The 15,186-nt window shown below is 47.9% G+C and overlaps 2 protein-coding genes across 2 annotated transcripts in view; both read right to left on the reverse strand.

Annotated features, from left to right (window-relative positions):
* The window catches only part of LOC109260702 (butyrophilin-like protein 1), a 76,348-nt gene extending 61,321 nt beyond the window's left edge, over window positions 1–15,027 (reverse strand). The window contains exon 1 of the mRNA XM_053905191.1: window positions 14,568–15,027. Coding sequence (XP_053761166.1) covers window positions 14,568–14,652 — 85 coding nt within the window. The 5' untranslated portion in view covers window positions 14,653–15,027. The remainder of the gene's footprint in view (window positions 1–14,567) is intronic.
* LOC109261422 (butyrophilin-like protein 1) overlaps window positions 1–15,186 on the reverse strand; it is a 97,282-nt gene that overhangs the window by 62,970 nt on the left and 19,126 nt on the right. The window lies entirely within an intron of this gene.

Here is a 15,186-nt window from a genome sequence, read left to right on the forward strand (position 1 = left end):
CATTGATCTATGTGTCTACTTTTATACCAATGCCATACTGTTTTGATTACTATAGCTTTGTGATAGAGTTTGAAAGCAGGAAACATGATGCCTCCAGCTTTGTTCTTCCTTCTCAAGATGGCTTTGGCTATTCGGGGCCATTTGTGGTTCTATTCACATTTAAGGAATATTCTTTTCACATTTTTTTTTTTTGGAAATGTGCTTAAATTTTGATAGGGATTGCACTGAATGTGCAGACTGCTTTAAGCACTGTGGGCATTTTGACAATATTAATTCTTGGGATCCATTATCATGGAATGTCTTTCCACTTATTTCTGCTTCTTGTAATTCGTTCACCAATGAGTTATGGTTTTCGGTATACAGGTCTTTCATCTTCTTGTTCAAATTTATTCCTAAGTATTTTATTCTTTTTGACTGTAAATTATTTTCTTGATTTCTCTCTCTGCTAGTTTGTTATTCATTTATAGAAATTCAACACATTTTTATGTATTGAATATCTGTTCTTAAACTTTGCTGAATTCATTTACTCTTACAGTTCTAAGAGCATTTTTGTGGGGTTATTTAGGTTTCTATATGGCATATCATGCACTCCTAATAAGTGAAAAGGTAACTGGGAATATAGAATGATGTCATCTAACTTGGATGAGAGTATGCAGTCATATGGAGTGATAGTTTTCAAATTTTCTAAAATGTTTTGTTGTTAATATAATCAAACGAGTCCATAAATATTGTTTGTTTTTGATATACTGTTTTCTTTAAACCAGACGTATAGAGCTGTGACATAGACCGGTTCTTCCCAACACTTTCCCACCCCACACTCTGTGCATCTTGGGAGATAGCCACCCTGTCTCTTTTTTCTGTCCTGGAATCCAGTCCCTGACTCAACTCTTCAATGAATACTTCTCGAAATAATGCACTTGGGGAGAGGCTTATTTTTTCATAGATTTCCTGCAAGGCACCCCCCCCAAAACACTGAATTTTACAGAAGTGTTTCTGATCTACCTGGAATCCTGTGAGGATGTCTTAATTTTGCATGTGGCTTCCTTTGCAGATAGACAGCCCAGCAGTATTCCTGCAATGTCTCTTGTGACCACCAGAGAGCGGTGTTTAGCTGCTCTTGACAAGGACACTGCTCCACGTCAACAGAAGATCCAAATTAATCTCCTTCAGGACTTAGTTCACAGTCTTCGCCAATTGCTTTAAGGACTACTTATTCGCTTTTATGCTCTAGTTTCCTTGGGATCTATTGAAAATGCTATGCAAGTAACAACTTAAAGTAATACGCTGACTAGATGTCCCTTCTTACACATACAGACACATAAAATTATGAATGACTGAATGAAGGTGGACGTTCACCTAACATAATATAGAAAATGAACCCACAGTGATCAAAGACCTAATTTTAAGAGATAAAACTAAAACTCTGAGAAGAAAGCATAAGAACAAGTCTTCCTGACCTTATTTTGGCATCTGTTTCTTAAGGATGATACCAAAATCAACAAGAGGAAAAACACATATGTGGATAAATGGTCACCAACATGATTGCCTTTCAACTTGACTCTTCATGTGCTCCAGGCACCAGGCAGGAATCGTACAAATCATTTCTCAAGTGATTCGTCTGACAACCCACTTAGCAACATCAGTTCTTTCTCCATTTCAGAGATGGGGTCATGAGGCTCATAGGAACCCCTGGGGTCACTCAACTACAAAGAGGCTGAGCAGGGGCTAGAACTGCTGTCTCTCTGCCTTTGGACCTTGTGCTCCATCCACACTGCTCCACCCAGGAACCCAGAAGACTGCAAATCTTCCATATCGAATCTCTAGGCCTGAAGACCTCACTGAACTGAGGGGGCAGTGTTGCCTGCCCTTATGACTAAGGCTTGGCTTGGCCAGAAATGGCAGCCAGCCTTTATCTGAGAAAGAGGAGGTTTCTCCCTGGGCACCAGGAACAAAGGTTCATGTAGCTTCAGGGCTGAGATGTCTCTTCTGCAGCATCTGATTGCAACCTTCTTGTCAGGTAGGCCCCACAGGGGTGACAAGCACCGACTTTGAACCCTGCCTCCGCCTCTCTGTGGGGCATAGAAGGGAAGAGTTCCCTCAGTCAAAGAGGGACAGCATTTCTACCTTCCTCATGGAATTGTTGTGGTGATTTAGTGACATGATTCATGTCCCAAAAAGACACTCAGTAATCCTTAGCTGTACCTGTACATGTTACTCCACTGTGAGCCCACTGCTGCCATGGACTCAGCCTCTGCATTCTCTGTCCCCTCTGCCTGGCACGCCCTGCTCCCTCTGACTCAACTGTCCCTCCAGAAAGCCTTTTATCACCTCCAGTGTGGGTGGAGTGTCCTCAATTGGGCTCCCACAGCACTGTTGCTCACCCATGACACCCAGGCCAGCCCTAGGACTGGACATCACCCACAGCTTGTGTCTCTGGACATAGTCCCAAGTGTTGAGATCTGTGCTCTGGAGTTCCCTGAACTGTCAGCTCCTCTTTGGGCCAAATGTTGTAGTGCTCACTGAAGGAGCTCTTTCCCTCCAAAGCAGCCAAAGCAAGCTGCCCTCAGCCCCATGGCACCTGCCTTCCCCACCCCTTCTGTGCAATCAGTGGTGCACATTGGGGTGCACAGTGGGCCTCATTGGATGCCAGGATCCCAGTGCCTTTTGGTGCTTAGTATTGAAAATATTTTCTGGAGGTGAATTTGGGTTTTGATGGAAACATCAGTAGGATGAAGCCTGGCCACTTCCAACAACCCAACACAGAGCCTGTGCCCCTGACCAATATGGCAGTAACCCAGCTCATGGCAGCCTTTCCCCCTTAGTCCTTACCTGCTCCCCATTCAATGGTGTTTCTCTCTCTTCCTGCAGGGAGAGCCCCAAGTTTCCTCCTTCTGAGGATCTATCCTCTCTGTCTGGGGAGCCCCATCTTGTGGCAGAGAAGACATAGGTTGCTGACCATGGCCTCTCTTACTGCTTCAGATCAAGTGGACTCTCTCTAAGTTGACTTTATGGGAGGAGAGGAACCCCCCCCCCTTCTCCTCACATGGTATCTTGAACAGGAAGCACAGCCCCCTCTCTCACAAAAATTGAACTTGAGGGATACCAAGGTTGGGGCTAGCAGGTGCAGGGGGTCATTGCTGGAGGAACCTGAGGGGTGTTGAGGGGTATTCCCAGTGCCAAAACCCCTGGCTGAGGCTCTATCTATCCTGCAGCTTCCATGAGCACTTAATGTGATTTGTAAAGGTCTCCCTTGCTCACAGAAGTTCAAGTGGTTCTTGCTGTTGCCAATAAAACTACATCTGGATGAATACATTCAAATACATTTCCTACTGATGGTCTATAACTCATTGACCTGACCTGCACTTACAGGTTCTTTCCTGAGAGGAACAGGCCCAGCCAGGGTGGAGGGCCAGCAAACAGACAGCAGTGGCCCAGGCTGCATCTTCCACTAGCCTGAAAGCAGGGCCCAGCTGCTCTACTTAGAAGCTGAGTTATGGAACAGGAGGGAAGAAGTGGCTGGGGTGCATCACAGGAGGGGGCCTGGATGAGGTGTGCTCCAGGACATAGGATAGGGATGCTGTCAGGGTGGTCATATGAGGGGGATTTGGGCTCTTCCCTGCTCTATGGGTCACTCCTAGGTACTCTCATGGGCTCAATCCTGGCTTGTCCTCCTAATTCTTCAGGTATCCACTCAGTCTCTGGGGTCCCTCCTTTCCCAAATAAGGCCCCAACTTAATAAAGAGACTGTACAATGGAATACTACGTGGCAATGAGAAAGAATGAAATATGGCCCTTTGTAGCAACATGGATGGAACTGGAGAGTGTTATGCGAAGTGAAATAAGCCATACAGAGAAAGACAGATACCATATGGTTTCACTCTTATGTGGATCCTGAGAAACTTAACAGAAACCCATGGGGGAGGGGAAGGAAAAAAAAAAAGAGGTTAAAGTGGAAGAGAGCCAAAGCATAAGAGACTCTTAAAAACTGAGAACAAACTGAGGGTTAATGGGGGGTGGGAGGGGGGGTGGGCGATCGGTATTGAGGAGGGCACCTTTTGGAATGAGCACTGGGTGTTGTATGGAAAAGCATTTGACAATAAACTTCATATATTGAAAATAAAAAAAAAGAGACTGTAACTATTGGAAACTGTAACCAATACCTCAAGAAAGTATATAAATTATATTCCAGGAATTGTGCTTATAGGGATCAGTCCTAAAGAAAGAGAGATTTATGGCACAGATATACCATTCACTACAATTATGCGAGTCAAAAAATTGGAATTGGCCCAATTATTCAACAGCTGGAGACACTGAATAAATGATGATGTGTGGCCACTGAGAATGCACAAGGGGACAGGAGTGACTGCCTGTCCACTGTGGAGACATTAGGTAGTATAAGAGCATAGTCCTGGAACCCTCCACGCCCCAACCCAACACACACTCACAGACACGCGCACACACACACACACACACACACACACATGCTACAAAGAGAAAGGACTGGAAACAGGGAAACCATTTGTTATGGGCAATTATTTGTTGTTAGGAGTGTATCTTTTTTCTTCATATTCATTTATTTGTTATATTTTAATGTTTATTTTGAGAGAGAGAAAGAGAGAAAGAAAAAGAGTAAACACCAGTGGGGAAAGGGCAGAAAGAGGAAGAGAGAATCCTGTGCAGGGCTCCAAACTGTCAGCACAGACCCTGACTGGGGCTCAGTCCCACGAACTGTGAGATCATGACCTGAGCTGAAATCGAGAATGGGACGCTCAACTGAGTCACCCTGCACCTATCTTCATTACTTAAATTATTATTTTACTAAATAAACAACTCATCTAAAACCTTCAATAATATACTTTATTACCTAAAATATTGGTAATAAATGGGAAGATTTAATATTTTATTGTGGTATTTTTATACTATGCCCATTAGCCTAATTTAAACATGGCCTGTCCGGGAAAATAAAAGATTTTACAGGTATTTTACTGGTCCAGACATTTCTCTTGTAGTTTGTGGCTCTCGAGTCAAACTTACTTACAAAAGGTGTCCCTATTCCACATAATGAAGATAGTTCATTTTGGGGCTTCACATAATCTATGTTCTTTGGGGGATATTCCTTGTAATAAAAATGTTATTTTCATTAAAAATTTCAAGAATTATTAATCACCGTCATGTTATGTAGCCAGACACAAAAGGCCATGTTGAATAATTCCATGCACACGAAAATCCCCGAAGAGGTAAAGCAACAGAAACAGAGAGACCAGTGGTTCCAGGGATTGGGGTGAGGGAATGAGCAGTGACCGATCAGTAGCACAGGTGTCTCTGTGATGGAAGTGTTCTAGCAGTACCTAGTGGTCATGGTTGTATAATATTGTCAAAGTACTTAATGACACTTCAACATCCAATTTAAAAGGATCAGAGTCAAACTTTACTTGAAGTCAATTTATACTTTACTTATAAAACAAAATACACTCAGCCATTCCATATCTGAATAAAAAACACAAAAATTTCAAAAAAAACAACGACGGGAGGGGAAGCCATCCTTTGGGGCTGCAGCCGAAATGAGCCACTGCTTGGGAGCTGAAGCTGGTTGTTCAGCTGTAGCAAGTGGTTGTTCTAGTCCTTCCGTAACCCCAGTAGCTGGGGCTGGAGCCTGCTCATGCTCCGGGGCTGCCAAAGGTGCAGGTGGTTCTTCCAGCTCCTGACAGTGAATCAGAGCTATAACTACCACCTGCACTGGCTCTGACACTGCAGGGAAGGTACTGCTTTTCCTAATTGCTGAGCTCCAGCAGGAGTGATGGCTTCAGCCACCTCGGGCTCTGAAGCTGCAGCAGGCAACACAGTGGGAGCTGGGGCTAGCTCTTGAGTTGGTTCTGGATCCTGCTCCGGAACGGGTGCTATAGCTTCAAGAAGAGAAAGTATCATGTCTCTTCCAAATAAAGGAAACCTCTCCCACCAGTCAATGTCTTCTGAGTCCAAGAACCCCCTCCAGGAAGTCTCCCCAGATGGCAGACCATGGGGACAGTTATCTGAGACTACTCACGGCTCCTGATCCAAACACAGCTTAAGGACACTTGTTCTGTGTGGCCTACCCTGTCCCCTCCACATGCTCACATCGCCCACCCTGAGTTCTCCTCACCCTCAACCTCTGGCTCATTGGGCTCCATGTGTCCCAGCTATGAGAGGAAAACAGAGATATGGTGCTCCAGGTGTGAGCCCAGCATGTTAAGCCCCACATATGCCAGCAGCATCTTCAGGCAGGGAAATTCTGCCGGTTGGAAAAAATCCTCAGGGGAGTGGTCCATCCAGGTGCCCAGAATGGAGAAGATGGCCCTGGAGATACAGAAGTGGGCAGAAGAATCAAGACTGATGTCTCAGGGCACCCAGTGGGAACCTGGGCTCCTATGCCTCCAGCTGTCCAGAGGCTGGTCCTACTCCTTGTCCACCTCTGATTTGGCACTCCTGCTAAGATAGTCCTGGTCACTGAGGAGAGTCTGGCAAAAAGCCATTTTGAATGGGAGCTCTTAACCAATGATGGGGCCATCTCTGTCCTTCTTGGAGAAGGACTCTTTGCTCTGTCTCCCTGCCTACTTCCTGCTGGAATTCAACTCCATGTGGGCAGGGAGGGGTGGTGTCTGGTCGCTTCATTGTCCTCACTGCATACACCAGTGCTCCATGAATATCGGAACAAATAGGAAACAAAGGAACCCGTCTCTCAGCAGGGCTTCTCAGGACCCTCCTAATACCTCAAACTTTACCTCCTCCGCCTACATGTTGCTTTATTCACTTCGCATCCATGTGGGTGTCCCCCCACTGACCCTAATCTCCCACAAGGTGGGGGACATCTGGTCCCTGAGCCCTCACTGGGTCTCCGAAGCACTTGCTGAGCACCCACCGTTGAAGTGCCACCAGATTGGTGAGTGTGATGCTCCCCACACCCTTTGTTCTGGGTCCCAGGATGGGGGTGGAGGCAGGACTGGGAGTGGGAAGGGATGGGGTTGGATTCTCTTAGGAGGTGACTCTGTCCTCTGGCCCCCTCTGCTGTCCCACTGTGCCCACACCTCATCTACGGCTCTCTAGAACCCCTTTCTCCTCTTCCAGGAGAAGCACTCAGACCTTTGCCCGCTCAAAGGAATCGCAGATGTGTGGGATGCAGGGTCCAGAGCCCTTCCAACTCACCGCCCCCCACCCCCGCTGCCCTCTTGGAGGGGGAAGACCCTCCTGCACTGTCTAAAGCCCACTCACATTTTCTGCTGCTCCAGGGGTCTGTCATCTTCATCCCATTTCAGGAAGGATGCATCCATACCTAGAGGAGGCCAGGAGGGCATCATATCACCTGTCCTGTGTATGCTACCTCTTGTCATACCTAGTGTCGCTGACCCCTGTGTAGAATGGAGCCCTAGAGGGCAGGGTGTTGTCTGCTCTGTGCCTTGGATGACAGTCAGCTCCTAAAAAAGTGCTTGCATCTGGTGGAGCTTCCTGTATGTTTGATGAATGAATGGGCCTCAACTAGCACCATCACAGATATCTGAGTGGGCCTGGGGCCACCTGCTCACCCCCAGGGATCCCTGCTCTGGTCTCAGCCAGGATTCAGACCCCCAGATGGAGCCTCAAATCTCCTTTTCAAATGGGAAAATGGCCCAGCTCAAGACCTGGTGACAGTGACAGATGAGGCAGAAACGTCATCATGGGGAAGAGGACAATAATAACCCAGCACAGCCACAGCCCTGCCAGCAGACCGTTCCACAATGCCAGGTGCACTTTCCCTGCAGGGCCCCACTGGGTCCCTATAATAACTCTGCCCCCATCTGAGGAACAGACTGAGACTTGGGGAGGTTTGGTGACATTCCCAAGACTCAAAGCCTGTAAGTGGCCAAATTCAGTGGGGCTGTGGAGAGGCAGGGTGCTCACCTTGGAATCAACAGATCCAGCACCTTTTCAGTAGTGGAAAAGTTCTGTACATGTCCAGGAACATGGAGACATGGGGGCGGGGGGGCAGCGGTCTCTGCCCAGGAAGACAGGCACAGGATGCTACACTTGCTTATCCAGCAAGCCTGCCTGGATGGTCCACACCACACTGGTCTCATTCTTATTCACGGTTGAGGCATTTTTACCCTGAGGTGGAACAGAGGAGGGACACAGAGTCAGGCAGCACACTGGCCACCAGGAGAGTTAGGGGACGGAATGCAGAACAAATCCCCAAGCCTTCAGTGGCTTGTGGCAAGACTGAAACATAGGACCCACAGTAGGAAAAAGGATTTTGGTGTTAAAACTAGAATTTGAGGTGGATAGTGACTGAACATGTATTTCAGGTCAGATTGTTAGCTGAGTATTGACAGCACCTCCCTGCATCAACAGTATCATCCGTGTGATTTCTGACAACACAGCCCATTCTAGAGATGAGAAGGCAGAGGCATTTCCTGGGGTTAGAGGGATTAGGGTAATAGGTCATGTAGGATGTCCAGTGAGCACTGTAACATGGCAACAAAAGGGAATCATGTCAAAGTCCCACATCAGTGAAGAGCTAAATGGGTGTGGTAACCCATCTCCCTTCTGGAATGTTGTATAGCCCAGAGAGGCCTCTACTCCTGACCTGGAGGGGCCTCAGGGATGTGTTCCTTGGCAACCAAACTGCAGAGCAGCAGACAAAATATCATGAGCCCCATGTCCCTTCTGGCAAATATCTCCCTATTCATGATGATCATGTGCCAGATTTGGAGAAGGTGTGCCAGGATGGTCAGGCCAACAGGGACACCTGGGAACAGGAGTTAGGAAAATACATACAACAGTGAAAAAATACTCTAGACCAGATGGGATGTGAAATGACTTCAGGTCTCTTTTCTGATATTCCTACAAATAAGTGGACAGTGACTTTGCATCTGGCCATGGCAGGGGCTGGGCCGTGAAGGTAAATTTGAGGAGGATTTGAGGATCCAGATTCATCTGGGAGCAGAAGTCTACAAGGGGGCTCAGGGGAGTAGCAGTGTGGCTTCTGGGCCCTGGGATCTTTTTCCTACATCTGGGCCCTGGGTGTTGGGTCTCCCTGGTATCTGCACTCACCCTGAGCCGCTTCGGTCCTGCATCCTGTTGGTGGTGTGGGGCATATTCCTGTCCTTCACGGAAGTTGAGCAGAGGATCTCATCACTCAACTCCTGCCCCATCTCTGGTGTGCAGTTCTGTAAAGGCAGTGCAGCAGATAGGCAGGAGGCCTCAGAGTCCTGACTGGCTGCCTTTACTGGCCCTCAGACCCATGTGACTCCATTCCAGACACACTACACCACAGTGTGCACAGACTTCCACCAAGGAGGAAAAAGATACATGCACAAGGACCTTGGATTAACGCTTGCACAGGAAAGAAGCACCTCAGGCATCCCTTTTCCACCCTACCCACCATGACATTGGTGTGGACATGATGGGGCCACCAGGTTATCCACTGCCCTCCAACCTTCTCTAGCCCCGGGCAGGACCTCCTCACATGTCCCTCTTTCCCTGAAGCTGAAGAGGAGGGAATGGGGCTTCCCAGGGATGGCTCGAAGAGGTGGCCTGAACTGAACTGGCCTTCCCTAGGCTGCTCTGTGTTACTTTACGGGGTCTTCAGAAAAACAGCCTGAGGCATTGGGAGCGAGGGTTGAGCCAACATCCACAGCATCTGAAACATCTTCCCCACCGGGGTCTCTGGAAGCCAGAGCTCCAGAAAGAAAGAACAGCAAGAAAACATTTTTTACTATCAAGTGTCTCCAGCCAAGTGAGCCTGGTGTGGGACTATACTAGAATATGGGTGCCTGGTTATGGGGATTCCAAGTTCTCTTGGGGTCTGTTGTCAAGGCAGTAACTTCACTGCCTAGGATCACCTACCCAAGTCCCCTCCAGGGATAACACCTATGCAAATAGAGCCCTGGGCTGCTGGCTTCTCACCCCCTTTCTCCATGAAATGTCTCATCTGTACACAGTTACACCAATACACTACTCTCTACAGTCCCCTGGGAAGGTCTGGGTGCATCCGGGTCCCACCTTTGAGACACATCTAGGTTCAGACACAAGTCTTCATTCTTACCTGATTTTGACCCTGGATAAGCCATTGTGCCTCTCGGGGATGGTCTGTGTCCTTCCTGTGCAATGGAGATTATTCTAGCATGTACTTCCTCGGGATGTCCTCAGGCATATTTGGGATGATACCTATGAAATTGGAGTAGTGTCACACATAGGAAATGCTTCCAACTGTATTTTCATCGTCTCTTCACCACCTCTGAACCTGCAGCTCCTCAGATCCCCCCCCCAACCGTCCTTACTGGTGTGTGTGTGTGTGTGTGTGTGTGTGTGTGTGTGTACCAGTGTTCACATTCTGGAGGCCCAGCAGATGGGAAGGATGGGCAAAAGCTTCCCAAGATCTTAGGCTAATTTCCAAAGCAAACCAGACAGAATGGATTGGAGCTTTGGCCTAGAAGGTCAGAACCCACCCTTACCTCTAGACTCTGCCATTCTCTCCCTCTCCACTGGGTGCAATGTGGACAGGGGCGCACTCAGTGGGTTGCCCTGACCTGGGGTCCTCCTCAGACAAGAATGTGCTGGAATGCCTCCTGTCACCCTCCCGTTCACCCTCACCCCCATACAATCTCCATGTCTGTACAGGTACAATAACACAACCTTTTCCAGAGCCCCCTCAGAAAGCCTGGGTGCAGCCAGGACCCCAACTTTAAGGACATGGAGCTAGATTCATGCTTGGTTCTGCCTTTTGACCTGTCCCTGTGATTCTGGAAAAGGCACTGACCCTGTCAGGGTCCTCATCTTTTCCCCTCAGTGGCTCCTTGAGATCCCCACCTCCTGTATACATGTCCTTGTGTAACTCCCTCCTCTGGAGTGTGGCCTAGACTTAGTGATTCACTTCTATTCTACAGAAGATGGCAACAGGACCCAAAGCCCCTTCCAAGGTTTGCTTATAAAATCTCAGTGCCCAGCCACGTGCTCACTCTGACCTGTGTTCTCTCTCAGATCCTCACACTGGGGAACAGGCCTCTATGTTGAGTCATGACACAGACACATGCATGTGGTCTAGCACTGAGAGACAACAACAGAAGAGAAGAACTCAGGCCTTTGATGTGGACTGAACCCTGCTAACACCCCTAAGTGAGCTCAGGTTCTGAGTGAAGCAAGTCCTGCCTCGGTGCTGACAACAGCCCCAAACTCCTGTGAGACTCTGGTAGGAGCCCCCAGCTGAGTGCTGCTGGATTCCTGGTTCCCTGGGACCGTGAGACAGTAAGTGTTTGTGGGTCAAGCCACTAAGTGTGGGGAAATACGGTCATACAGCACTAGTAGCAGAGTGCTGAAAATGTCATCCTGCCCCAGGCCCTGGCCCTCCTCCTTCTCCCTCTCTGCTCTCCTCCCCAACTCTCTCTAGCCTTCCTATCCTCCTTTCTAACCTCCACTCTGACAACACCAACTTCTGCCTCCCAGCAGGCACTCCTGTGCCTTTTGCCAGACTGCATATGCTCAGATTTGTGCAGGACTGACTCCTTCCTGTCCTGCTGACGAAAATATTAATGTCAGCTCAGCACAACCTCATTGGACCCTCACCTGGTGGAGCTCGAGACCCAGTTTAATTTACAAAAAAAAAAAGAAAGAAAGAAAAGAAAAAGAAAAAAAAAGGAAAGAAATAAAGCTGAATCTCAAGGGTAGTCAACAAATAATAAAAATACTATAATTAATAGAGAAATCAAGAAACATGATCTAGATATTATTAAAGCCAACAGAGGAGAAAATGGCATAACTAAAAATAATTAAAACAAAAAGCAGAAAGGGGGAATAAAGCTGCAAAGAGCAGAATGGTGAAGTACAACGGCAAGGTTTCAACATAAGTATACCTGGTTTGTGGCTTCCAGGTGCTGACTGAGAACTAGTTGCATTGAAGGCAAAACAGCTGGCAATATGGTGGGCAGGTCAGATGAGGCTAAGCACTGAGCAGGTCATTTTGCCTGGACACCTGTCACTCACCACCAGGCAGCCTCCACACTGAACAGCCCTTTAGCATCTTGGGCATGGGTCTCTGAGAATGCCAGGAACTTCTCCCTACTGAGGGACCTCCACTGCACGTGGGGCTTTGGGAGCCACTCCAAGGCTGTGCACTGAAACCCTGTCCCTCTCTGGCCCGGTGACGTGTACTTTGGGGACAGAGCCCATGCCTGCAAGAGAGAAGGTGGAGAGCACAGAGAGGCCTTCCCGAACCCGGGGATGCCATCAGAGTCTTCCTGTGCATAACTCCAGGGGCAGCATGCATTCTGGGGGCTCCCTAGGGAGCAAAGCAGTGGTCCTGCCATAGAGAACAGAAGGAAGGAGCATGGGGTCCTGCATTGGGCACAGAGGGCAGGGCTCTTCTCTCCAACCATGAGAGTGTAGTGACAGAAAGAGGAATTTGGTCCCAGGTTACATCCTTCTCTGCTCTTCTCACCTCACACACGCTCCGGGGCATCTGCTTCCACCATCGAAAACCCTACCTACTTCCTGAGCTATCTCCCTAATATCCACATCCCTGGGGGTTAGCTCTGCCAGAATTCCTCACAGATGTTTCAAACTCAAATCCTGAACTAATTCATATTTGGCCCCATCTGATAGTCTGACGATTAACATATCCCTAATCCTTCAGCCTCCTTTACATCTATCTCAGCTTCTGCCACATATTTTTAGTGCCTTCACAGTCTGCCTCTGGGTTCCATCATGCACCTTGACTCAGCCACTGAGAGTTCAGGGAATGTGACTCTAGCTGAGGCTAGAAACTGTTTGTGCCTTTGCCTTGGCCTCTGACACAGGAAGGACATGCTCGGTCTAGCAAAGCCTTTCCAGCTAAAACTCTCCTAGATCAATCAGCCAACAGCCAGCTGAACAACACCCATGGGAGCAAACACAACCAAAGTCCACTCTAAGGACAAAAAAAAAAGGTAAGAAGTTTATTGTCCCTGTTGAAAATAGAGGAAGAAAGTCCCTTCCCATCCTTTTACTTACAGCATTTACTTTAGGAAATTTGTGATTTCAGAGGCTTTCTCCCCGCATTGAAATGTATATAAGTCCTTTGTGAAAACTAGATAGGTCTTTTGCCAGCTTTGAGGTCCAAGAATGTCTTTCTTAAGAACCAGGGAGCCCTCTCCCTGAACTGTTAACATCAAGAAGGACAGCACCCCTCTGTCCCCATTCCTGTGACCCAAATCTCAGTGGGTACCATGATTCCAGTGTAACACTATCTCCTGTCATTAAGATAGGAAACTTGGGGTTTTTTTTTCTGGATGAAGCCAAGAGTTGGTCACCCCAATTACCAAGCAAACTTGGAATGAACTGTGACAAATATTGCTGTCACATCCACTTACTTGAGGGTTAATACCTGTTTATCCAGAGAACATGTGTGTAATGAGTTGTGTCTGCATGGCTATGTAAAAAGGTGAGATTTCTCTGTCTTTGCAATCCCTTGGTAGATTCTCTGTGATGCACAACACAATCTGGTTAATGCTAATGCAATGATAAAAATGTTTCCTTTCCCTACTATCTTTCTGAAAAGGATTTCCAAGTTGAGAGATTTTGTGTTTAATCATATTTCCCTTACATGACCGAAGATGTATGAGTAAGCCCAGTTAAGATTAGCCAAACACAGGGGCACCAGGGTGGCTCAGTCGGTTGCGCGTCTGACTTCAGCTCAGTCATGGTCTTGCAGTTTGTGAGTTCAAGTCCCGCGTTGGGCTCTGTGCTAATAAACAGCTCAGAGCCTGGAGGCTGCTTCAGATTCTGTATCTCTCTCTCTCCCCCTCCCCTGCTCATGCTCTGCCTCTCTCTGTCTCTCAAAAATAAATAAATGTTAAAAATTTTTTAAAAAGAAAAAAGGATCAGCCAAACACAGCCCAGATGAGGTGAACTGCTTTAATGCACAGATTAATTAAATGGTTGTTGCTATATGCCCCTGAGCTTTCTGCGTCAGCTTTCTGAGACAACACACTCACAATAGGCAACTAACACATTGTCACAATAGGCAACTAACACATAGTTATCAATATTTCTACTGCTAAACAACAAACTGCCAAAGAGAAACCTTGGGAGTCTCTGCAGTCCCCTCTTCCCCCTCCAAACTCCTGTCTCCAAAGTTCCTCACTCAGTTAAGTCTACTTTCCTAACCTCTCTGACGCTGGAAACCCCTCTTCTATCTCATTGCCCCTACGTGAATTCACACACCTCCCCACCCCATAACTACATGTTTGTTCCAGGTTTGCTCACCTTGCATATACCCTCCCTTAGAGCAGTCAAAGCAAAACTCCTACCCAAAACACCTCCTTCCACTGCTCTGTTGAAAATTTCCTCAGCTCTGCATCCAAACTCCATGAGACAGAACACAAAGCCTTGGGAGGTCTGCCATTGCCCTCGCAAACCGTCTTCTTTAATATTTAGTTACAACTAGCAGTTGGGGGATCACCAGACCTTTCCTACAGCCAGGGTCTCCACCAATAACCATCTGTCCTGATGGAGACACAGCAGGGCTCCCAGAGGCTCTCGCCCACCCAAGGGAGATGCAGGAAGGGGGATGGGGACACACTTACCTGCAGACCCCCCAGCAGGCAACTGGAAGAAGAGAAGCAGGGAGGTGAGACAGGAGAGCAAAGAGCCTCTGCGGCAATCCTCCATTTCCTCAGGGCTGGGGAGACACAGGGCAGGAGGCAGGAGAACACCTACAGAGACGAGGAGGGCCAGCCCACAGCTCTGGGCCTCAGAACAGACAGAAGGGCTCAGGGCTGATAATAATCCCCAGAACAAGAAGAGTTTTTGCTACTAGTCATTATGCTGATGGGGCTAGGGGCCCCAGGACAAAGGCTGCTCAGGACAAAGGACCTGGCCTTACTCCCAACAGAGGGCTCCATCAATTCCCCATGAAAAGTTGATCCTCATCCTCTATATCTCTGAGGAGTTTCTGCCTCAGGACAAAGGAATCCAGGAGGGGGCTGCCTGGGTAGCTTAGTCGGTTAAATATCTGACCCTTAATTCCAGCTCAGGTCTTGTTCTCAAGCCATGAGTTCAACCCCATGTTGGCATGGGGTGTGAAGCCTACTTAAAAAAAAAAAATAAGAGGATCCCAGGAGAGAGAGAGCACAGAAACGATAAAATGTGTCCTGGTCAGACAAAAAAGGGCTTCAAACCACCTACTGCTGGGTGGAGTGGGGG

This window comes from Panthera pardus, unplaced genomic scaffold, assembly GCF_024362965.1.
Source record: "Panthera pardus isolate Hobbes unplaced genomic scaffold, ASM2436296v1 HiC_scaffold_17, whole genome shotgun sequence".
Taxonomy (NCBI): domain Eukaryota; kingdom Metazoa; phylum Chordata; class Mammalia; order Carnivora; family Felidae; genus Panthera; species Panthera pardus.